The 26,894-nt window shown below is 38.1% G+C and overlaps 1 protein-coding gene across 1 annotated transcript; it reads right to left on the minus strand.

The window, feature by feature from the left end:
* Positions 1–3,535: 3,535 nt before the first annotated feature.
* On the minus strand, positions 3,536–26,874 carry Cipc (Clock interacting protein circadian). Its single transcript, XM_018000684.2, has 3 exons — positions 26,281–26,874; positions 11,827–11,994; positions 3,536–5,139 (listed from the first exon to the last, which is right to left on the minus strand). Exons 2-3 carry the CDS (start codon positions 11,987–11,989, stop codon positions 4,427–4,429), a joined length of 876 nt encoding a protein of 291 aa, XP_017856173.1. The 5' UTR covers positions 11,990–11,994; positions 26,281–26,874; the 3' UTR covers positions 3,536–4,426.
* Between the last annotated feature and the right edge of the window lie 20 nt (positions 26,875–26,894).

The raw sequence follows: 26,894 nt of genomic DNA on the forward strand, positions 1-26,894 counted from the left end.
TGTCCGTCTGTCTGTCCGTCTGTCCGTCTGTCCGTCCGTCCGTCTGTCCGTCTGTCCGTATGTATGAACGCGTCGATTTCAGAAGATATAAGAGCTAGAGACTTCAAATTTTTTTTAAAATGTCCGTAATTACAGCGCGCATATCAAGTTTATCATTAAAAATCGATAACTCCTCCCGATCTTTTTTTATCGATAAAAACCCTTATCGAAAACCAGTTATAAAATTATATCTTCTACACCTTTATTGCTAGAGTCTCCAAATGTTTAATGTATGCTTATATGCAATTTATACAATTTCGGTTTTTATTAAAATTTACACCCCACCCTTAAATTCACCCCCTCACCCTCACTTTTGTAAAAAGCGTATTTCAAATACTAGAGACTTGTGCTTTGGCAATGCATATCCATGTTATAATCATAATCTGAAAGTTTCATGAAGATCGTACGTCCACAAAAAAAGTTATTAAGCAGTTAAGTTCTCATAGTAAGCGCTCACTGCCGCCCATGCGTGTTTATGCTTGTGTGTGTATATGTATGTAAATGTTTGTGTATGTGTGTGTATGTGTCTGTATGTGTTTGTGTATGTGTGTGTGTATGTGTGTGTTTGTATGCGTTTGTGTGTTTCATAATCTGAAAGTTTCATGAAAATCGTATGTCCACAAAAGTTATTAGACAATTGAGTTCTCATAGTAAGCGCACACTGCCGCCCATGCGTGTTTATGCTTGTGTGTGTAAATGTTTATGTGTATGTGTGTGTGTGTGTGTGTATGTATGTATGTATGTATGCCTGTGTGTGCGTGCGTGTGTGTTTGTGTGTGTGTGTGCGTGTTTCTTGTGTAAGCTGAAAGACGAAAGATGAAATAGCTATTACTCCAAGGGTTCAGGGGATCTCGTAGTCGAGCAGTCTCGACTAGAGCTTTCCTACTTGTTTTTTTATACCCTGAACCCATTGAAAATGGGAAATCAGGGTATAATGGTTTTGTTGAAATGTATGTAACAGGCAGAAGGAGGCGTGGCAGACCCCACAAAGTATATATATTCTTGATCAGGGTGACGAGCTGAGTTGATTTGGCCCTGTCCGTCTGTCTGTCTGTCCGTCTGTCCGTCTGTCCGTATGTTTGAACGCGTCGATTTCCGAAGATATAAGAGCTAGAGACTTCAAATTTTTTGTAAAATGTTCGTAATTACAGCGCGGATATCGAGTTTATCATTAAAATTCGATAACTCATCCCGATCTTTTTTTATCGATGAAAAACCTTATCGAAAACCAGTTATAAAATTATATCTTCTACACCTTTATTGCTAGAGTCTCCAAATTTTGAATGCTTATATGCAATTTATACAATTTCGGTTTTTGTTAAAATTTACCCCCCACCTCTAAATTCACCCCCTCACCCTCACTTTTGTAAAACGCGTATTTCAAATACTAGAGACTTGTGTTTTGGCAATTACATGCATATTCATGTTATAATCATAATCTGAAAGTTTCATGAAGATCGTACGTCCACAAAAAAAGTTATTAAACAATTAAGTTCTCATAGTAAGCGCACACTGCAGCCCATGCGTGTTTATGCGTGGGTGCTTGTATGTGTATGTGTTTGTGTATGTGTGTGTGTTTCTTGTGTAAGCTGAAAGACGCGAAAAATTATTGAAATAGCTAGCACTCCAAGGGTTCAGGGGATCTCGTAGTCGAGCAGTCTCGACTAGAGCTTTCTTACTTGTTTTTTCCTGTTTTATTTTAATTTATTTTTAATTTACATATTTATTTCACAAATTTCGATTTAGTATATTAGGCAATTTTCCACTAGATGCTTATATGAAATATTTGTATATAACACAAACACTTACAAATGTTTGCATTTCAGAACTAATTGATTAGCCACGTCGAATGCTGAGAAGCTGTCAGGGTTCTTTTAATTAGAATTTACAAACAATATAAAATACATATTCGTATGCACATGCTAACTAACTGATTGAGCAAACCCCTAGACAAGGCAACGCATGCTGACTTGCTGATAGAACATTAAATATTTCGTCAGCTTAAGGTATTTTACGTGTCTTGGAGCGCACAAGAACATTTTGCGTCCATCGACGGTGCATTGGCCAGGGAAATGCTATTTCGAGTTAAGTGCGACCATTCAAGCCAAATGGAATCAAGTCACATTATTCAGTGCTAATTGCGGCAGTCTAATTGGACAGCCAAATAAATGCTTGGCAACGACCTTGCCAAGGTCGTCGGCAAAGAATACCCAAAATAATATTAACAATTTAGCGAAAGGCCAGTGGAACAACAAGTGCTACAACAACTGAACAACGACATTCGCAAGCTAATCACACACACACTCACACTATAAATTATTATACTTAAACTGCATAATCACAGACCCAAATCGAGCTGAACTTCAGCGTGGCAACAGTTCTCACAGTTGTTTTCATTGTCAAGTGCTCTCTACATGAGCGCGATGTCTGTAATTTGCGCCTGGCTCGTAAATCACGTGTCTAATGCCAAACGCCGTTAAAAAATGAAGACGTGCGCTGAGACCACAATAAACCACAGCATGCACAACACCCAATAGCAATAAAATTCAGCAGAAAATAACCTCCATAAGTAATAACAATAAAAGCTGCAGCAGCTACTCGAAAAAACCAAACACAAAAAACAAAAGCAAATAAATGTCTGAAAGTTTTGTATAATGATTACCAGGCGTAAATATATCTATATCTTGATGATTACAAATCTGACAAATGCCGTCTGAGCCAAAAATAAATAAGAGCCCATAAGCGATGTGGCCAGAGGAGCCACACAATCACAATAATCGAAGAGCCACTCGAAACACTGTGACCCAGACGGATACTCGTCTCTTGCGGCTTAATTGAATGAACTTGAAACAACTGAAGTGTAATTCCAAATTGCATGCCAACAAGCGGCGAGGTGTGTGTATGTGTGTGGGTGTCACACGCAACATGTTGAGGGCATTCCAGAAAAATAAAGAAATTCAAACAATGAAATCAATTGTCGAAGAAAATCTCTAATTGAAGAAATATAAAATATGTTTAGCTCATTTAGTACATATAATTATATGTGTATATTTTTACATACTAGACATATAACACCTGTTCCAGTTATAAGCCAAACTAAATATATGGACTGCATAAATCTGTCAGAAAAGTAAATACACTTTAGTCAAACTCTAATTACGTTTTTAAGCAAAACTTTTTTCCCATTGCCAACTAAATCATCTTTTTCTTTGCATATTTTTGCATAGCGATTTACCTGACAATCTTCAATTCGGAGTGCGCCGCACGTTTCTGGGAACAGCCCAATAATCATAATTTTTATGATTGAGTTGACAGCCGCAACATCAGAAATATATTGAGATGGTCTTTGAACGCGATGATTGGTGTTATTGACACGACCGCCGAGTGTGGGTCTCTCGATGATTGAAACCTTTTGTTGTTCAAGTTGAAGCTGAAGTTGTTGGATTGAAACCAGCAATAAATAAGTCAATGTGTTGTGTGTTGTAAAATGTTTGCATTTCAATAAAATGAATTTTATTAGAAATCTGTTTCACGATTCACGTCGGTTCTCTACACGCTAGTCTAATATAATAATCATAACATTTAGGTAAGTAGAAAATGCAGTTGATAAATGTTTTCAATTTTAATCAAAATACATGGGGTATGAATGTAGTTCTCGACGATTCGAATAGCTTACGATTGGTTTACAATTTGAATCAATGATATTTATTCATAGATAGTTATATATTTTTTCTGACGATCATTTAGTTACGTATAGTGATTTGCTAAGCTAAGTTTAATAAATCAATTGCTTTGCATTTAAATTGTATATGTTAATGCAAGTATTTGCCGTTTATAGCCAAAAGCAAAATGATTATGCCGGTTGGGTTTGTTCATTAGAAACCTAAGTATTTCTAGTCGATTATCGTCAAATATGATTTTCATATAAATAAGTTTTTAGGATGTACAAAAATGTTGAACATAAACGTACTTAGGGACTACATAAAATTAGTTTCATTCTTGACTTTTCATTTGTTTCATAAATATTTCTCATGTATATGTTTATGTATTTTTTGTTTCTTCTTCTTATTTGTTTGTGTTTAATCAAATATTTAACTTACATTTTGTTAATTTATAAATGTAATCAGTACAAATTGCTCGAAACTCAGCTCAGTTCCGTGTCGCAGCAATCAATTTCGATTTCGATAAACAATGAATATAAAAAACACAAAAGGAAATCTATTTATATATTTTCAATTATCAATCCAATGTATTTTTTTCATATGCTTCCAACACAACAACAACAAGTGCTGGAGTCTCACTTGATTGCTGTGACATATCGGAATGCGGCATTTTTAGCTGCCGCCCAAAAGTATGCAGCATTTTTTTCATTTGTATTATTTGTCGCTTAGTGACGCAGCAGAACGTTGCTCACTTTATTGGCCGCGTCTGTTTTGGCCGTGATTTTCTCGCGAAAGTGCCGATTCTCGGGATTGGCCAGCACCGAGGCAATGAACTCGGACGTCTCCAGCTGCAGCTGAGCCAAGCGCTTCTGCAGCAGCTTGTTGCGCTGCACCAGCTTTATCGTCTTGATGGCTATGGACAGCAGGCCCTGGTTGTGTGCGTGATACTGTTGCAGTGGATTCGGCGGCTTGATGGGGTCCAGGGCAAACTCGTAGCCGCTGTCGCCATCGCCCTGATCCTCCTCCTCATCGTCCCCGTCCCCGTCCTCGTCATCGTCCTCCTTATCCTCACCTATGCCTGAAGCATGATCACAATGTTTGGCTGTTGTTGTCTTGCTGCTTCCACTGCAGTTGCTGCTGTTGCTGCTGTTGCTGTTGTTGCTGTTGCTGTTGGCCATTGTTGGTTGTAATACTGTTTTGATATTGTTGTTGTAGTTGCTGCTGGAATGTGTGTGCGCTGAGTACGTGCTCGTCTTATTATAAACGCCATCCACCTCCATGCGCTCCACATGCTCGGCCTGCTTTGATGTCCTCTCACTTTCCAGTTCAAGTCCAGCAGCACTCGAAGACGATGCCACACTTTTGGCGCCCGTTGGCAGCAATGCGATCCCACGTCGGCGTTGTGCGCGATTTATTGAGTTCGTCGAACTCTTGATGGCTGCAAGGAAAAGCAGAAAAACACGTTAAAGCTATGTCAAAGTTCAAGCAACTCAAGGTGCACAGATGCGCAATAAATCACGTGCCGCACACGCACACTCCTACAATATATGCAATACAAGAAAAGATGTTTTCTCCCAAGACAAGCACCCGTAAGCCCAGTAAGTATGCAATTGTAACTGCAACAGCTCTCTTCAGGAGCTGAATGTTTAATTGAGTTTTTATATAAATAATGAAAAATCATTTTCGATTTTGTATGCTTTATCGCACCACATAGCATGTAAACAAAACATAAAAATATAATTTTTATCGTAAGACCTGTTTCTTGGAAAATCACGCCATGCCATGCCATGTTGAGTTCTCGAAATAATAATAATTCTTATCAACATGAGTTTGCAAAAACGAAAAGCAAATTCAAATTCTCCTCATTCAAAGCTTTATATCGAGTTATTATGCAAAGAAAAAACAATCAAATTCAATAAATATATTCTACAAAAATCGAACGGAATAAAAGTAAATAAAAATCAAATGAGTGCATGTAAAAATTTAAATCTTTTATGTAAAAAATTTACATTTATTAATATTATTTTTATTATATAAAGTCGACTGTCGAGTGTTTGAAAATAAATAAAGGATATATGAGTGATATACATGTCAAGGTTATTGATATTATTTATCAATGTTATTATTATTTGTATTAATTTTATACATTTTATATTTTTTTATATAAAAATTTTAAGTTTATTTTTTTCTATATATTTGTTATAAGTATTATTTGATATATATATATATCATATGTTATATATATTTATTATAAATAATTTGTACATATTTTTATTTTAATACAATTCTATTTTTGTACATTTTATTTTTGATATTTTTACCATGATTTTATTTGCAATATTTTGCCTTTTGCCCGTCAGCCAATGCGCCCATTGTCAACTGTCTATGTGTACATGCGTGTGTGTGTTTGTTTACGATTAGTGTGTTCGTTGTGTGTGTCAAGAAACGTGACCACAGCCAGGGCCAGCAATCAACAACGACATCAGCGATAGTGACGCGCCTCGCATCAATCTGGCGCGCTCGTCGCTGACTGCTCAAATCATGGGCGACACACACTCGACTCCGACTGCAATTACGAGCCAGTGAGTGAGACATGCCAGTACATGAGCGACATACAGCAGCGTGCGCCCCCATACCCCTCCCCCTTCACACACTCAGAACAAATCATATTCCAATTTGTGTTTCCGCGAGTGTGTCTATGGTCAGGGTCAGGCGATGGCTGCCGAGTGCCGGGTGGCTCGAGCTTCGAGCACATGGCACTGCACATTTCCCATCCGCAGCAGAGCCAGTGCCGGGTGTGTAGATGGGGGACTGGAATCGAGTCTATCTGACCGCATTCAGCGTTTCGTTTGCTTTTCGCAAATAAAGCAGTTTCTGATACGCTGCCCCAGTGCTCTGAAACGTGAGAGCGAACAATGGCCCAAGGGCGTGTCGCACTGGGGGGCAACACAATGGCTAAAACAAAGAATGTCTAAATGTCTGTGTGCCGGCAGATGACGCACTGCAAGTGCTATATATATATACATAAATGCTAAAAATACAATCGAATAGCGAATAGGCTTCGATGGCCAGGTAACGGGAGAATATATAAATGTAATTATTTTCATTATATAACTTCAGTTCTTGGTATGAAAATAGTACAATATGGAACAATAATGAATCATTATCGAAAGGTCAAAATGAAGTTAACTATATTTGTATAAATAAAATTCTATTATTATATGTGATTATTTTCATAATGTAACTCCAGTTCTTGGTATAAAAATAGTAGAATATTTAATTATATTGAATTGACATTAAAAGGCAAAGTTGAAGTTAATTATTAACTATATTTGTACTCATTCTTCACATGTATATATATTAATGTATATATGGTATAATCTATTATGAAGGCGATTATTACGATAATGTAACTTCAGTTCTTGGATAATAACAATGCGTATGACTCAATCAAAGGGAAAAGCTTAAAACGAAGTTAACTACATATTTATATAAGTATACCATCATCAGATAATGAGCTTGAAAATTCCTATAGAAACTATTTAAGGTGAACAAAGGAAATGAGTTGTTTAAGAGTCTCAATCATTGACTTTCCGGCTGCGATTCTGAAATGTGAGAGGTTTTATAGCTCGCAAACCACGAGGCTACATAATAATGTTGATATTCCCGATAATAATGGTAAATAATGCGATGAATAATAGAGAAAATATTGGCACAGTATTTATAGTGAACACATTTTTTAGCTATTATTAATATCTATTTCAGTTATTATTAGCTGCTTTTCCTTATATTATAAATTCGAATTACAGCTGTTTACCTATATATATCCATAGTTTTCTTCACTTGCACAATCCGATTGTTATGCACGGTATAATAAATATATAAGGGGAAATATAAACTGTCAACACAATAGATGTGCTTCATGTGCTACATAATCCTATCACAGAACAACTGCTGCTATTCCAGCGCATTCAAGGAAAATCCTCTGCTCGACGCCCCGTGACTGCCACCCTGTTGCATCAAGCGTTGCCCTCCACTCACAGACACACACACACACACACACACACACACATAAGCTCTATTCAATGCGTGTTTGAAGCATGTGCATAGCGTTACGATACGATTCGAATCGAGACAACGCTGACAACGTAAGAGTTACAATTTAATACGGAAATATTTAGATTGCATTGTTGTCGATACAAGTTGTTGCTGTTGTTGTTGCTATTCACCTCCACACTGCCGCCGCTGAGCTCGCTCAGCTGTGCTTACTTCCTGCAATGCCATATTCCGGTTCTGTTCGCCATCGACACATGCAAGCCTCGAGGCCCGCACGAACACATTTGCCTACAGTCGGCGACTGCTCGACTGCGCTACGTCAATGAACATTTAACTAGCCATTGTTGTTGTCACTTCTCGCACATTGGCGCACGTCTGGAGGTCTGAGGTACTTGGGCCTGTGGGTTTATTGGCGCGCTGCTGTTTGTTGCGATGTGACCTCGCCAAGCGCCAACACGGCGCGCCACACGTGCCAACCCCTCGCATCGAATTAGTTACCATTTATGCTTAATTAAAGCAAGCGATGCTCAAGCCACAGCATGAGGCGCTGTTGCCAGCCGACTCCGAGTCCGCTTTCTAAATGCACGACATTTATTGTCGCAACAAATGTCTACAAATATAAAAGCTAACAGGCCACAGTTGAATCCACGAACAGTGAGACAAACAAGTGGAAAATAAATGCAGAAAATATTCAGGCACAAAGAAAATTTTATAAAAATAATGCAAAAGAAATACAAACTTTTTTAAAAGAATAATAAAGTGAAACAAACAAAATAAATAAATATATATTTAAATTACACAGAAATAATTCAAGCTAAGTTATATATTTACATATTTTCCTATATGCTGATAATTTGTTGTTTTCCATTTTTTTTTTTTTTTTTTATTTACATTATTTTTTTATTTAAACAAATCTGCTTCGTTTTATGTCTTTCTACCCAGCTTCAAGCACAAAATATTTTCATTTGTTTATCATACAAACAAGAAAAGTAATATTTGCTAACTGATTTATCTCTATGTACATCACATCACCAAGGCCTTATCAAGTACTTAAGTTTACCTCTGTGAAGCCTGTCGAGGCATTAAAAGAATTCCAGAGTTCCAGAGTCAGAGAGCAAATTGCACTCATTAAGGGCAATCAAATGCAACTCAAGTTAAGAATGAATTTGATTAAAAATCAGAACAATTCAATTCTTGATATTTGCAAATAATATTAGACATATGCGACCCACTGTCGTTAGCCACGCTGTTACGTTGACTCAGGCGAGGGGAAAGCGGCGGGTCCAGGGCATCATAGACGCCTGCACGTGGCTTCGTCACACCCATTTAGTATTCAACATTTTAACGTGTTACTGGAAATTAGCAGGAAATACAAAGCAAAAAAGAAAAAAACAACAACAACAACAACAACAAAAAATATCAATAACAAATAAAGCAAACAAAAAGCTTTCTAAACAAAAGCGACTGCGACATGCTCATTCGAAGCTAGAAATAGACTTGGAACAAATGAGAGCCTAATAAGTAATATGACACATGAAGGAAACCTCCCCATCATAAGCCAGATTCATATGATAAAATGTTCCACGCGACTACGAGATGCCTATTAAAACACGTTTGAAATAGACTTAGACCACTAGGTAATTAGAGCACGAAGTTATATAGCAAAGACTTTCAATTTGCCTGCGTATATACCCCATTGGCATTTATGTAACAACGGGGTATACGAACAACAAAAAAATCATTTGGAATAATTGCGCTGAATATGGCACCAATAAACGCTGCAACAACAAACACGGCTATAAAAAGCCAAGTCGGCAAAAGCTAAAAGCAACCAAACAAATGTGGGAAAATTGTAAATAAGCTAGCAAAAGTAGCACAGTTGTGGCAACAGCAACAACTACAACAATAGCAACAACAGCTACTGCTATAACAGTAACAACAACAGCAACAGCAGTAAATGAAAGGGCAACAGAAAACGTGCCACGCCAAATGGCAACAAAATAAAGGTTACGACACTCACTCACACACTTATACACACACACACACACACACACACACACACACGCACACTGACGACCCGTGTGTAGGAAATATTTCTTGTGAAAATAAAATGCTTATACAATATTTATGCTAGATTCTGCTATTGAGCTCATTCAAGACGCTTGGCTCTGCAGCTCGCAAAATGTTTGTGTTGCTTTTTATCGCATTTACCATTTCGGCAATATATGAGCAATGCAAGAGCTTTTGGTCAATTAGTGTCACATTATGATGAATGATTGGGCCCTGCTGAGAACACAATATGAACAGTACATCAATGATGCGTTGATCGATGTGTGCTCTAACTCGAACTAAGTTTACTTTGCGTATTTCCACATATACTGCTGGGTATATCTATTAAGTTTCAATCATCACTTCAAACTTACGATGAGCCTGTGCTTTGCAGTTTTCTAGTTCTCATATTGCTATTGTACATCCAAATAGCTTGGCTAGACGACTAGGCTCTGCAGTCAACCGTAGAAATATAAGGAGAAGACTGAAACGCCACCACCCTCAAGACCTACTGGACCGGGTCTTGACCTAACACATCCAGATTTGTCAAGAATATATGCATATAATATTAATATTAATATAGCTTTTAAGTAAATGTAGATATCTGTTTAGATTAAGTTACCAATTAGATAGCGGTATGCTAAGCTGTAATTAAATATATTTTATAATTTCTCTTAAAAAAAAATATAAAAAAAAAAACATATTGCTATTCAATGGCATTGTACAACCTATGCTCGTATTGTCCTCTTATTTAAATAATTAATACGTATCGCCTTTCTATGGCATTTCCTCGTATCCTCGGACGATCTTTATCTTTCTCTCTCTCACTATCTATCTCTCTCTCTCAATATACATTTCTGTCTTTTTCTCGCTCTCACATATTCTAGTGTCTTGCAATCTCTCTCATCTCATGACGCTCTTCTTCCCCTTCCTTCCTTATTTTTATCTATCTCTCTCTCTCACTCTCTTTCTCTCACTCTCACATTCCCTCTCTCTCTCAGTCTCTCTCTTTCGGTCTCCCTCTCATTCTATCCTCTCCGTTTCATTGCTTCGCTATACAGTCCTCTCAACTACTCTCGCTCTCAATTTCCGCCTTTCTCCGCCTTTGTCACTCTCAATTTTTCTCTCTTTATATCTCATTCTTTACACCTCTCTCTTTCACCCTCTTTCTCTCTCTCTCTCTCTCTCTGTCTCCCTCTGACGTTCTCTTTTTCTCTATTCTCTAATCTTTCTCTCTCTTTCTTTTCGCGGCTTACAATCGTAAACTCTTTATATCGCTCTTATTATCCTTCCCTCTCCATCTCTCGCTCCCCCTCTCCCTCTAACTTGCTCTGAAGTTTCCGGTACATTAAAAGGATTTTCATTGTACCACTTAACCCAGTTCATTTAATGCGCTTCGTGGCTTCTATTGCCTTTGGCTATATTTTTAGCATCATCATGGCAGAATCTGCTCTGCCTCGTTGTAGCATCGTAAATTTCAAGGAATTTTCCAGCATTTGTTGCAGTCGACTACAATCGGCTTTTATTCGCTATCTAGTCATGTGCCCAAGGAGCTCTTATATAAATGTGGCATGCAAAGAGACCTCAGTGCTCGATGCTGGATGCTGGATGTTGCATTGCTGACGCAAATTGTTGCCATAACTGGGGCACGAGCCAAGCCAAACCAAACACCAACACCGGCGGCAACATGAAGCTGGGAGCACGTGAAGCGTACACAACATCGACACACGTGCGCTGCATGGTGTTTGTTATTCCGATGAACTGCAACCGAAGATGGCCAACAAGAGTGCTGCCCGGCCAAGTTTACATAAATTAATTAAACAAGTTCGCGAAACGTGAGCAGCGGCAACAACAACACGCTGTAAATGGATGCCATAATTTAAAAGGCAACAACAACAACAGCAATGACAACGCAAAACGGAAAACGTAAAACGCAAAGGGTGAATTGAGGTAAAAGGAGAAGCAAAGTTCAGTTCGTGTTACGCATACGCCATGTGCGACTGTCCAGAGTTTTACTCACCGTAGCTCAGCTCAGCTCTGCTCGGTGTCATCTCAGCTCCAGCTCCAGCACCAGCTGCCGACGTCGAAGCATTTGCCTGCGCCGCGCTCATGTTGTTCCGCCGTCGAACCTCCTTGATGGCCGCCAAGCGCACCTTCTTCTCCGAGCAGACGGTAGGCGCCATTCGCACTGCAAACAACGGAAAGAGAGAGGGAAGAAAAACGAATAATGCAAAATTAATTGGCCATCAAATTGAATAATTGATTGATTGACTTGCAGCCCAAGCGTCAAGCCCACGTAATGCGAACAGCAAAAAAAAAAAAAATACAATTTTATAGCCGCCACGAGTTCAATCAACTTTTTTTTATATAATTAAACAATTAACTTTTTTTTTTGTGCAGGAATTGGGATAAAATTTAATTTGATTTGACATGTGCCAAAAATGAATCAACCGATGAGATATTGTGGATTCAAGTCGAGCAGCGAGCGCTCTTATAGCTCCTTCAACTCGCCTTCATTAGTCTATAAATTATTGTCTGCGGCGCTCTGTTAAGCATCTTAAATATTATTATTGTGCTATTCAGCCCTTAATCTCTCGAAATTTGCAGTACATTAGTCATTCTGGCAGATAAACAGGCTGTGCCCCGAGTTTTCGCAACTGGAGCCGGACTCAGCTGAAGCTGAAGCTGTCACGCGAAGCCCTGGCAACAGGGCATCAACAACAACAACAACAACAGAAACAACAATAATGGCGTTTACATTAAAGTAACTGCTGGCTAAAACTCATTAGCCATGCTCCAAACATCCGTGCACAAGCCTTGGCCATGGCTAGTAGTCGCGATCCAATTTCACAATAGGTAAACAAACTTGGCCAAGAAAACGTTTTGGCCGTCGTCTGAGACGCTATTACGAGCTAAAGAAACGTTAAAATAGACTTTATATATATATATATATATATATATATATATATATATATATATATATATATATATATATCGATAGGCAACATTTTGGCGCGCATGCAAATGTCTGTAATTGTTGTTGTTGTTATTGTGGCTTTGGGATTGTTGTGCTGTCAGCCCGATGGGCCTCAGGCAGCCGAATTCAAATTGAAAAGCCCACAACAAACAACAACAAGAGGAAGAGGAAGAGGAAGAGTAACGGCAACAACAACAACATCAACAATAGCAACAACAAAGATCTTATTGCCGGCACGTGTATCTCTTGAGTGTAATTACATTTGAAAAGTGTGCGGCAACGCGACCATCAAGAGCCATTTTCATTTGGAATACTTATGCGAGGCCGTGGCACGGCATCGACTAAGCGGATTTCGCAAAGCCAAACAGAATTCATGTCGATGTGCCAATATGCATAGCTCAAAATACAAATTTAGTATTTATGTCGCTTGGCCCTTCAAGCATCCGGTGAAAGACGAAATTCGGTTGGAGGCCATCCTGGGCTGGCTGGCTGGCTGCCTGGCTTTTGGGTGAGCCAGCATCTCAGCCACATCTCCCGCATTAAATGTAACAAAAACCGTGAAGCGTAACGTATACCAAGCTCAACGAATAGCCCCAATGGCATGTTTGACGTGCACGCGCCGCCATTTCCAAGGGGTTGGCCGGGTGGTCCAGCCATCCAGCCAGCCAGCAAGCCATTCTGTCAGCCAGGCTAAAAACATTTTTGCCCAAATTTTTGCCCATATTTTCGCAAGCCATAAGCAAATGAATCGGACAATGAAAAAGACAAAAAGAGACAGAGAGAAAGAGAATGGAAGACAGAAGAGATGCTCAGCAGTCGATGATTAAATACACTAAAATAAATATATATATATATATATATATATATATATATATATATATATATATATATATATATATATATATATATATATATATATTTTTTTTTTTTTTTTTTTTTTTTTTTTTTTTTGCTTGCATATGATTTAGCTATTTATTTTTCTAATAATAAAGACAAATTGTATGCAAAATCGTACAAAAATTCGAACTAATATACATAAATATTATAATAACATTTATGTATTAAAATATATTAATATTATAATATTACTAAAGCCAACAAGAATTCGAACTAATTACAAAAATATTATTAATAACTCATATTAATGTATTATATTATATATCATTAAATATATATTTTTAAAAATTAATATCCGTATTCTTTATAATCTTTAAAGTCCACACAAAGTATGATAAATTTTTACTATAATTATAAAGAGCATTAAAAAAAACACTGAAAGCTGTCTGTTTAATATATTATATTCCCTCTAACTAAAATAACGGTAGTTAGTTTTCTAAAATATAATTGAGGGCTATTTGCTTTTACTGCTAAACGCTTCCACTCGTAATGCATGCCAAAGTCAGATGTCTCCACGATATATCTATCACTTACATAAAAATAAATAATAATAAAAAAAAAGGTTCGCATGATATAAAACCCCCTTGCGTATTCCACTCACAAAGTGGTCTGATCATTCTAGCCTGTTTCTGCCCTGAACTGGACACAAAACGAGCAACACGTGCCGCTGCCAGCAGCAAAGTAAAAAAAAAAAAAATATAATAAAAAAATGAAAAATATATAACGAGAAAACAAAATATAATAAAAACTTTGACTCATACGCTATCTTCCTTAGATATACATAACTGCTGGTAGCTAGACGTAAGAGGCGTGTGTATGTCTGTGTGTATGTGTGAGTGTGTGTGTTACGTGTACATGAGTCAGGTGTTTTGAAAACAATTTGAAACACGCGTAGACCGTCACCTGTGGCTGTGGCTGTGGCTGTGGCTGTGGCTGTGGCTGTGGCTGTGGCTGTGGCTGTGGCTGTGGCTGTGGCTGTGGCTACAGCTTTAACAGCCGCCGGGGCTGGAGGTCGTGTCAATCAATGGCCATAATGAGAACTGCTACTGCGTGTGCATAAATTAGCCAAATAATTGTTGGACACGGCACGGCAGCTATCGTGAGTTGGCTGCCCCCCTTGGCAGCCATCTAAATAAAAAAGCAAACAAAGACCTACAGCTCATTGACTCTTGAGACAAAACGGGAAATTGGCCGCTCAAATTGTTGAGGCGTTTCTGGCCAATTACTTTGTAAGGCCCCAACAAACAAAGGCCTATGCCTCGCCCCGAATCCATATGAAATTGTGATTGTCAACGCTCTAAAATAAAAGAAGAGAATAAGAAATAGCAGAAAAAGAAGAAAAGAAAGAAAATAACAAACAAAACACAAGTTCAAAAAACTCTCGCAGCCGAACTTGCTTTGAAGGCGTTGTCATATTGAAGTTTATTTGGCGCACATATCACGCTGCGACGCTTCAGGGTGGACAGGGGATGCCGCACACAGTGAGAGAGAGTGTGTGAGGGAGAGAGGGGGGGGGGGGCAGAGCTCATTGCTGTGCTTATGAGATGTCACACACACTCACCCACACACGCACAGCCAGACATTCATACGTGTAGCCGTCTGGCTTTCTGCACATTTTAGTGAGCACGCAGGCCATGAAAAGCGTTTTATATGGCACATGGGCTTCATTTGTTTAAATGTCGAGGACAATTCCCGCAATAACGTTCCTTTTAAATATTTAAGCATGTGATAACTCGACATTCATTAGCTTAAGCGACTGCTTTACTTTCTTCTTTGCTTTTTTTGTGGCTCTGGCATGGAAGCCTCTTAATGCGCATTGCGCATACGCCCCGCAAACCGCCCCTCAAGCAAGCTTTGTATGGCACATGCTGAGTAATTAGGTAAATGTCAATAGTATCTGACCAAACGATGCCAACTATGTCACGGTCACTGGCTCGTTAGCACTGTGCCATCAGCTGCCCCTACGTCATCGGCTCAATCTAGCACCTTTGCACGTGCCGTTGATCACAGGCATAAAGAACAAACGAATCTTTATTTGCAAGCGACGCCGCTAACGAAAATCTCGAATAGTTCAGCCAATGGAATTTCTGAGGAAAATAAAGCAACAACGATGCAAAAAACTTTCCATGGCATATTTACCCACAAAAGTTTTGCATACGCTCAGTGCGTTCGTCTGAGCTCTACATATATCCAGACATGAATGGTGCTCATTTTATGGCCGGACTGTGGGCATTAAAAGTTTATGTTTGATGTTTATCATTCCGATTTGACTTGATGTACAAATGGCCAAACAAAGGCTAAATAAACCGTCTATATAAAACCTAGTCGGCAGACTATTCACAAGACTTTTCTTATAATTTTTGGGTTTTATTTTTCTGCAGTCTCTTTGAAACTATTTCAAAGGTAATAAAAGATATTAGCGGTATTTCATTTTTGATTGAAACATGAATTTAACATCTTTATAGAAGAAAATTAAGAAATATTAAAAAAAAAAAGTTTTTCTGTTCTTCATTTGTCTACAATTCAAAAGAATTGTATATATCAAATGTATTTGAATTTATGGAAGGCTTACATTCATTCCTTTTCGTTTCGTTTTCTTAAGGCCCTAATCTATGCAGACTTATTTGGACATTGTTCTTTACTTGACGTCAGCTCGCTCTGTTTGCGGATAGCTAAAATGTTCATCGTGTGCAATTAAAAAATAGAACAACAGAAGTGGAGTGATAATTTCCATGTTATCTAGAGGCCGTGAGAGGCAAGGAAATAAAACAAGTAAGAAGGCTCCAGTCGAGACTGCTCGACTAGGAGATACCCTGAACCCTCCAAGCTGATATTCTAATCATTCTGCACTTCTTTTATGCACACATACATACACATGCATCCACACGCACGCATAAGCCTGCGCTCTGCTAACTGCGCAGTAAGCAGCGACTGCGCTTGGGCTGCAGTGTGGGCAATATTATGAGAATTTATTTGTTGAATAATTTCTTTTGTAGACATACGATCTTAATGAAACTTTTATGGCGTAATCATATGGCGAATATGTGTGTACATTCCAAAGCCCAAGTCTCTAGTACTTGAAATGCGTCATTTACAAATTGGGGGTGAAGGGGGCGTGGTATCCAAAATCTGTAAATTACAAAATCTTTGTACCGATTAACTTTATACACAACACAAATTTGAAGACTCCAGGTCTAAAAATGTTCAAATTAGGCCAAAAAAACAAAATCAATTTTTCGATTATTCTCGATAAAAAAGTTATCGGACGATTTATCGAAAAAATAAAGCAAACTCGTACTGCGTATGGTACTCACGAGTATGCATGCCAAATTTCAGCTCTCTAGCTCTTGTAACTTCTGAGATCGACGCACTCATACGGACGGACGGACGGACGGACAGACGGACAGGGCTATATCGACTCAGCTCGTCACGCTGATCAAGAATATATATACTTTGTGGGGTCTGCCACGCCTCCTTCTGCCCGTTACATACTTTTTCACAAAACCATTATACCCTGATTTCCCATTTTCAATGGGTTCAGGGTATAAAAAGTGGAGATCTCAAAGCAACAGCAGTCGAGCCGCCGGAATAAAAGTAATACAAATATAATGTTTACACTGTGGCTGGGACAATACGAATGTCTTGTAATTACAAACGTCTGTGGCTGCGAGACGTGTCAGATTTTTGGGCAAGACGCTTAACGAAAAGTGACCTAAGCGTCATATCGAAATCAAAAGATAAACAGAGCCATGTCACGAGCAACGAGACGTCTATACATACAAATAGGACTTATCAATAAAATAAAAAAACGTACATACACATGTATATATACATGTATATAGATGGGAGAGACGATAGACGTTATGGGCTTTGCTAAATGTGCAGTATTGCCAATTGAATTGCCAGCTAGGCGATAAAAATTTATGATGGCGACAAGCAAAGCAAATAAAAAGCGAAACATTGAACGAGCCACACGTGTGCCTAACGATGACCCAATTGCTTTGCCAATGGCAAACAAAAACCAGCCACGCGCAAACCGTGCGCCACACAAGCACAGAAACAAAAGCAAACAAACAACAACAAAAGCAATATAATACACTAATACATATGGTTCCACAAGCAGCAACTCGTTAAAGACCCAGAGAAGTCAGTCCCCCCGAAAAAAAAAAAACAGCAACAACAACAACAACAGCAGCCGCATTTCTATTAATTAGGCCCGAGTGTTACTTACTTGCCCGCACGAGCACGTCAAAAGTTGGGTCAGCCATCAAATGAAATACAAAGCACAGCAAATTTTCCATGCATACTACTTGATTATGCCACGTACGAAGGGTTTATCACGCAGTTATCGCAGCAACTATTGCTATAATTAATTAACTGGCATCGCACGGTTGCCCACAAACACACACAGTCTGTCATCTTGCTTAATCAGCTAGGTGAATCAAATTCATAGCTCAGTCTATAGTCACTATATAGAACATATATAAAGTTAGACCTTGACGACTGTTAAATGTAACCCTGCAACGGTGCTCCACAAGGTGCCACACTTAAGCCCTCAATATACGCCCTGATATAATACAGAATAAAAGCAGACGAGAGGCAACCTCCAGCTTTGCTGATAATACAGATATTCTCAGCAGCCCCAGGTGAGCAATGCACAGGTAGCTCTTCATCTGCATAAATGGCTAACCGACTGTGGAATTCCTAAATAGGAAAAATAATCAAACACTGGACCTCCTTAAGAAAACGTAATAACAACACCGGATGTACAATTAGAGAACAGACTTCCATATTGAAAGAGAAAGAGGGAGCTGCTAAGACTAAAAACCAATAGCCTCCATTGGCTTATCAATAATGTTCGCACTTCCATTTTTCTGGACTACAAAGTACAGCTCAATAGCTCTGTACTAAAACCATTTTGAACCTATATAAGGGAACGCTGGCAACAGCAACATATTTCGTTTGGGCTCTCTACACAATGTCGATGTAGGTCCAGAATGGTTTTAGAACAGAGTTGTAGAGTAGTACAGTATTAAGTGATTCACACCGGAAGAGGCAATAGCAGATCATGAGGAAAGAATACTTTAACAAACTCTCATCATCCCACAAGAGCCCTTATAAAGCTGTCCACCTTCGCAATGACTGACCAGACTAAAGATGAGCGATGTGATGGACGCACAGAATACAGTGAAAAAGTAAACGAAAACTTCTTGTTAGCTTTCTTGTTAAAAAAAAATACACAATATTTAAGAAAAGTATATAATATAAATAATTTGAAAGAAAGCAAACGAAGATAATTTTTTAAGTAAATATAAATAAATTATATTTTAAATAAATCTAAATAAATTTAAAAAACAAATTTAAAAAAAGTCTTATATGAGTCACATGATTTTTTAAGCTAGTTGTATTGAATAAGCAAGATGAATTGTTTAAATATCATCAATATATTAATATTATAGACATTACAAATATATATACACTATATTTTACACAATGAATTTAATATTTGCTTGTCAATTTAGTTTTTATTCCAACTCAAAGCTCAAAGACTGGATTCTTCTTTCTGTTTTCAGCTAAAACAAGTTCATTAAAATCAGCCTTTGCATCAAGTAATTGAAACATATATCGAAGCCATGACAAAAGTTTCAAATTAAAATAAAAATAAATAAAATAAAATAAAATCGAATACAAAGTTGAGAATTAAAAAAAAAAAAAAAAAAAACAAAAAACAAAAACAAAACAAAGAAACTTTTTGTTAGATCACGAACTTTGTTGACGACACAATAGATCAATTATATAGCGACTTTTGGGGCAGGCGCATGGACTGGCAATAAACAATCCAATTAGCTAAACATATCTGTCTGTTAAACTGCAATAAAAATTGGCATTGTTGACGAGTCGGGCTAAACGAGTTCTCGACGTCTATAAAGGCGTACACAAATCTGAAACATGACACGAAATGCGCGGCCAAATGATGAATCTTCTGCCGACATTCTCTGGGGGGGGACTTTGTCAATGGGAATCCCCTTGGCAGTTCACTTTCGGATTCTGTTCAGCATAACTTTAAATTCGGTTTGCATAATTCAGTTTTTTGTTTTTTGTTTCGTGGTTTTTTAGCTACCTGGAGTTAGCGTTAACTCTTGGGCTTGATGAATGAACGAATTTAACGGCGCATGTATTACGCTAATGTGAGTCTGAATTTGCATTCGAGTTCGAGCTCGAGTTCGAACTGAATAAGAAACTCGATGTGAGCGCTGCTCGCTTTCTGTGTTGACACGGGCAGTTTACTTCGCTCGTTTAATTGGCACATCATAAAATGCGAAACAATTAACGTAATTAATTAGTTTCGCATATGTTAAACATACACACACACAGAAACACAGACTGGAGTCGGCACGTGTAGCGCCTGCTGTGCACCGGGGCGTATACTTGATGGCGCATTACTTCCGTTCGCGGCGCACCCATAAGCTCTTTGTGTTCTGTTTTAGCATTTGTATTTTTTTTTTTTTTTTTTTTTTATGAAATAATCGTGTTCTGTTGTCTGACAACAGTTGAAAATAAAAAATAATGCCCAGGCACAGCAACAAGAATTCTTCGAAGCCAGCCGTAACTGAAACTATTCAAACTATACAAACAATGAAACAAATGCCAGCCCTGCCTAAACTATTTCTGTTTGAGCAGAGGTACAGCTCTAGCTTACGAATTTAAATTTCGCAATGCCTTCAAATAATTTAATTAAAAATAAATTGAAATCATAGCATATACTCATTTTCACATACATAGTATATATTTAATAAATATATTTTGAAACACATTTCGCAGCTCAAACAATCAGCTTAAATTAAAAATAAACTCATATTTCATTATTTAAATTAGACTTAGACCGTCGCAAGCTGATGAAATTCCAGTTGATAAGTCGACGTGACAAAAGTCTCATTAGCGGCGACAAAGTTCAATGGGAAAGTAAAAGGTAGATAGATAAATAAAGGAAAAACATCAACATTTACTTCGTATCACGACAATTTATGGAATTTCCCATTCATCAAAAAATATTGCCTTTTCGAAGGGGTGTAAAACTTTGCAGAACAAAAACTCATTGAGAATGCGACACATGCCAGTTGTCAAAGCACTAAGCAGCAAAATGTATATTTTATTTATTGATATGCGCCCAAAATACTTTATTTATGACTATACGACGAGAAAAAAAAGACTATTTTTAAACAGCATATGCAAAGCTCGCATAAATATTAGTATTATTTAAAGCAGCCAGGTCGCCACGCGCTGCTGCTCACTCGTGGCTTGAAAAGTCACTGAGCACAGTCAACCACACTTCTGTGTGTATGTGTGAGCTGCCTGTGGCACAGAAACTGTTGCAGCTATGGCAGCACCACTGAAAGAGCAACAGAGCCGCAGACATTGCCGCAGACCATCGCGTTAAGCAAAAGCCAACCACGAGCGGCGAGTGTGTTTGTTTTTATTATTGTTTGCTTATCATCGTCATCATCATCAGCACCAGCATCATCATCGTCATTATCATTATCGTCGTCATTGGGAATAGGGAGTGCGACCTTGTCTGCCTTATTTATGTTTGCCTTAACTCTGCCGCGAACAACAGCCAAAATAATTCGCTAATGTAACCATAAAATTAACTAAAATAACAAAACGCGAATTTTAGCCAATAGAAAATAGAATTACTACCAACATGCTCCTAGTTAGTCTAAGCAGAAGAAGAAGAAAATAATACTATTTGCATTGCCAAAGGTTATGAAATGAGAATGTAAATTACTTCTTAGGATAAAAAATACTAGATATTACAAAAATCAGAATTGAAGTAAATAATAAAATTATAAGAACGGAAAATTATATTAAAAATCCATTTGTGCTCGGTATAAAATTGTACATTAGACTTATATATTTAGACAAATAATATAATATATAAATAATATAAAATAATATAAAATAATAAAAATATTTAGACAAATAAATAAGTTAATATGATAAATACTAATGAAAAAAAAGTTTACTAAAAAAAAAATATATTGATATATAGATATATATATAGTAGATATAGATATATATAGATATATATATATATAGATATAGATATATATATATATAGATATAAATATATAATATATATATATATATATATATAGATATATATATATATATATATATATATTTATATATGTATATATATAAACACTTAAAAAAAAGCTTGTTTTCTAAACGTACATTATTTAACTTTAATTTAAATTTATAAACTAATAAAAATTAAAAATAATAATAAATACATTTATTTATAAAAACTAAATAAATATTAAGAAAATATTTTATTTATTTATTTTTAAGAGTTAACTATAATTAAAATTATAAGCTAACTTAACAACTAAAGCGCTGGCTACTATTAGGAAAATATATTTTCTGTTAATATTATAGTAATATATTTTTATTTCTCAAGTAAGGAGACTCTCTCGCCGAAAATGCCCATTTGATGGAAGTGTAGGGTATAGACGGTGATCGGTCTGTCTGCCATATTCAGTTTACATAGCCGATGCCGTTTATCGGCACGTCAAGAATGCCGCACGTGTGACATCTAACGACCGCCGGTCAGCGCAAGGCAATGGACTATGGTCGCCATGCATTGTGATTGAGCAACGGAACGCATTGTACATGCTCCCACACACACACACACACACACACACATACACATTGGCAAACAGCACGCGCGTGTGGCTATTTACAGTTACAAACGATGGCGTGTGTCTCCCATTATTGGGTCAACAATTAGCTATACTGGTTATAGCAAATGTTATAGCTACTGTTGTTGTTGTTGTTGTTGTTGTTGCTACTTTTTGCACTAGTGATGCTAATATAAACGCCCCATTTGTGAGCATATGAACATATGTATGTGACTGTGATGTGTCACAGTGCTAATGGCCATCAAAATGATCATCATCTGTGAATATTTGATTGTCTGATAAAGTCAAATGCGTAAATGTTGGTGTGTTTAAGGTAAACACAGATTCGTGCTGCAACAGACACAAAATCCAAATAATTATCGAGGTCCAGCAACTAATTACTCATACGTCATGTGGTACTAAGTAGGTTTTATCGGACAGTCACGCTTCAGCCGTCTGAATGAGTCACATTTTTTTTAATACAGTTTTCAGGGCTATTTTTTGTAATCTATATTATTAATTCAGTTTTCAATAGAATATTTTACTAAACATTAGTAATAATATCCATATAATAATATCCATCAGAATGATAGAGCAAAATATAAACACAAAGTCTTCAAATTTAATTGGTTTCAGATACCAATGCACAAGTAGAGCTAGCAAGCTAGTATGCACATTTGATTGAAATATAAACTTAATGAATTAAAATGAAAGTTTATTGTATTCGGAGAACTAAAAGCTAATATGAGCAATCTACTTAAAAGAGATGCCAAAATAATTATCTTGCATTTAATATTCTTTGATTATTGAAACGAGATATTAGATTCAACAACTTTAATCAGGAATATAATAACATAATAACTGTATGATATGATAAATGCAATGCTATTTATACTTTTATGCGCTGATAAACTCTTATCGACGCCCCGTTGCCATAAATGTGCCGAGCTTATATATCCCATATTCGCAGTATATCCCAGGCACATTAGTTGGATTTAAGGGGCATCCAACTAAGCTCGCTAATGTGCCATTAACATTAAAATAGAAAACTCAAATAAAAGAAATATATATACATATATAATTATATATATTTATATTGCAAATTAGACAAAATTTTATTGCTTTTGCTACCGTTTGGCAGACCGAAAAGCGCGTGAATCGTATTTAAGTTAAAGTATTTAAATTTACAGCCACCATTTGTTACACTTAAAAACTGACTAAATTCGTTACACACACACACGAACACAGTGATTGCAAACACGTGTGGGCGCCAAAGCCGGTAAATAATAAAACCAAAAGCCAAAGCAAAAAGTAAAAGAAGCGAATTTATTCGTTGTAGTTGCCTGCATAAATTAAAAAGACTTTGTCATTCAATCGCAGTTAGAGAAGCGGACGCGTCAGCGCTGGCGACGCCGACTGCGACTGCGACCGCGACGCTGACAGCAGCAGCGGCAGCGACAGCGAAAACGACAACGAAATGGCGATAATTTCGTTGCCACGAGCTGCTCACAGACAGCCAGACTCTGAGAGAGTGTGCGTGTGAGTGTGTGAATAAGAGAGAGAGAGAGAGACAGAGGAAATGGGAGCGGGCAACGAGGGGATCGGCTGCGGCTACACAAGCGAGCGAGTCAAAATAAAAAATAAATTAACCCAGCTGAAACATTTTGGCAAACGAACCCAAAGACATGACTTGGACATGCCGAATTCAGCCGACGATGCATGCTCTTCTGGCTCGAAGAGCAGCCGAGGAGACAGACAAGCACTCGCGCTGGGCATGTTCGCTTATGTCTGTAGATTTATTTCCCAAAGTTCCGCTGGGTGCACGAAAATGCTTTCACATGGTGTTAATGAATTTCTGTGCTGCTGTCTCTGGTGCTCGTGTGCGTTTGCATGTACGCGTGCGTGTGAGTGTGTGCGTGTGCGTTTGTGATTTGTATGTGATTTTCTCTTGTTGTTTTTATTGATTTTACGGCGCACGTGTTGCGGCTGATGTAGTCGAACGAAGCAACGACCAATGCTCCGCACTTCCTCTCCCCCATCCCCTCTCGCTTACTCTACAAGCAACGCACAATATGGAGCAGCATTTGTTGTTACTATTTTCGACAACAGTTTGTTTATATTTTCAAAGGTTTTTTGTTTTGTTTTTTGGTTTTGGTTTTTTGTATTGTTTATGCGAGTGCTGCTCTTTGGATAATCTTGAAGTTTTAATGCGAAACGCGTTCGAGCCTTAATTATAAATCTATTATTATGGCCACCACGGGGTGTCATGTTTGGGGCGCCAATAGCCAAGCCAATCGCTGTGCGAATTTATTTGGAAAACGCGTTGAGCTTACTCACTTTAAAGGATTGTGTGCACAATAAAATAATATCCGGCTGCTCAATCATTAAAATAGCATTGAAATTCAGCTGGTACTTGTTCAAGGATGCACAAGGTACAAGTCGGTCTATAAGGCACTGAATTGACCCGAACCGGTTTAATGTTCGTAGAACGTGTGAAATCTGATCGAATCGATGGTAGTTAAATAAACCATATATCAATATAATATGGAAATCTATATATAATAACTCTGTTCGACTAATTCAATTGCTGCTATTAGCGGCAAATTAGTTGGTCTAAGCCGGCTTCAGGTGGCCGCAAGTGCAGCGCTTAAGCGTCTCAGCTCACACGGCCAAGTGAGAGCATTAATTCACGTCAGTAAATAAACAGCTGTCACTCAACGGCAGATTGAATATGTTGTCAAAGTCACAGCTTGATTCGCTTTTCTGCTGAGCACTTGAAAAGCAAAGCAGCAGACACAAAAACAAAAATACAAAAATTGAATACAAAACCTCGCTTACGACATTCGCACGTATTTGTTGTTGTTTTCTTGACTAATTCGTTTTTTGTCTTTTTTTTTTTTTTTTTTTTTTTTTTGCTTATTTTGTTTACATTTTTTTAGGCAATCTGAAGGCTTCAATGTGAGAAGCGCTTCACACGCTCCGCTTTACGAGCGGCAATTTCCATTGAGTAGCCGAAGATTGGCTCTGGCCAATGGGGCAAACGAGGCAGCAAGAAGGCATCAGCGGGCCATTGACACGCTTGAGGTTCCAGGAATTGTGCAAATAAATAAAGAGTGTTGTTTCGATATGCTTCGACACAAATTGATTCTAAAGACTCTGTTCAATTGTAAGCTGATAAGGGAATAACGAGAAGTACGGAGACTTTAATTAACAAACGATCGAATATCAAATGAATTGTAAAGGAATTGTATTATTTGATTAGAAAATTAAATAGAATTCTTTATATATTTTATTTACTACGCCATTTATAATTTTAAAATTATGCAAATTGTATTCTTGGACCGCGTGGTCTGGGAGAAATCAATAATGCGCATACGCCATGTATGCCAGTTGGCCAACTGCAGTCGCAGTCGCAGCGCGCAGCGTGCAGCGCGAGCAAAGGCCAAAGGGCAGCGGCAATACGACAGCAGTCAAGAAGCAAACACAGAGATGCGAACACACACACGCACACAGCGAGACAGGCATGCACACAGGATATTCGTCCTTGAGAAGGTGAATGCTGATTGTAAGCGATGCTGCAAGGCGGAAGGCATTAATGAAGAGGAGGGACGCAGCAGCGCATGTAGGCGCAAACACACACACACACTCGAACGCAGGGCGACAAAAATAACAACAGCAAGAGCGGGATGGGCACATTTACAGAGCGAGAGCCAGCGAGCTGAAAGCTCTCTGCAATGGGTAACGTTGATGGTGACATGCAATTTGTACAGGCGACACGTGTGGCTGTTGGACATTTATTTATCTCTCTGTTTCTTTGCCTTTCCATCTCTCCGCTCTTTTTGGGGCGGGGTGGGTGGTGTTCGGCGGGCGACTAAGACTGCTAGATTTATGAGCCAATTTATTTGTGTGCGCTACTCACCCGTTGGCTTGTTTCAGAAGCGTTTAGCAGTAAGTGATGCAGGAATGTATGCGTTTGCCGTTGCTCTCGCTTAACAGCTGTTTGGCGACCGCACACTAATACACACGCACAGGCACGCACTAGCTCACGGATGTGCACACGCACAGCATAAACACGTTTTATTTAATTTATTGCACGCTCATTGAAACTAATGAGCATTCTTGTTGTTTTCACACGCTTCTAATCTATGCCCTTCTAGGTAGTCTCACCGCCAACAATAATGACAAATGCGACGCAGGCTGCGACGCTCGCTGCGACTGCGACTACGACGTGTATGCAATTATTGGAGATAGCCGACGCCAACGACGCGTCTGTTGGCAACACGCGCGCAAACAAAACTTTCGCTTTCGTTACGCGTTAGACACGAGCACCCAAGCACACCAATACATTGGCACACTCACACACGCGCGCACACAATTTGAACAGCTTGCACATATACACGTACAAGTACGTAAATGCTGAGTGCTTTGGAACTGTTCAATTGGACTGAAAAGCTCTTCTCTTCTAGCGAGGCGCATGGAACAGCAGCGCAAAGCGGAATGAAGCCGCGCTGCCAGCTGCGCGTCGTTTAAATA

This window comes from Drosophila arizonae, chromosome 2, assembly GCF_054131065.1.
Source record: "Drosophila arizonae isolate 15081-1271.41 chromosome 2, UAZ_ARI_1.0, whole genome shotgun sequence".
Classification (NCBI taxonomy): domain Eukaryota; kingdom Metazoa; phylum Arthropoda; class Insecta; order Diptera; family Drosophilidae; genus Drosophila; species Drosophila arizonae.

Coding starts and splice junctions, on each gene's coding strand:
- Cipc (XM_018000684.2), bottom strand. CDS start 11,989: ATGGCGCCTACCGTCTGCTCGGAGAAGAAGGTGCGCTTGGCGGCCATC. Junction 5,140..11,826: donor CAGAGCTGAGCTGAGCTACG/GTGAGTAAAACT, acceptor TTTTCCTTGCAG/CCATCAAGAGTTCGACGAAC.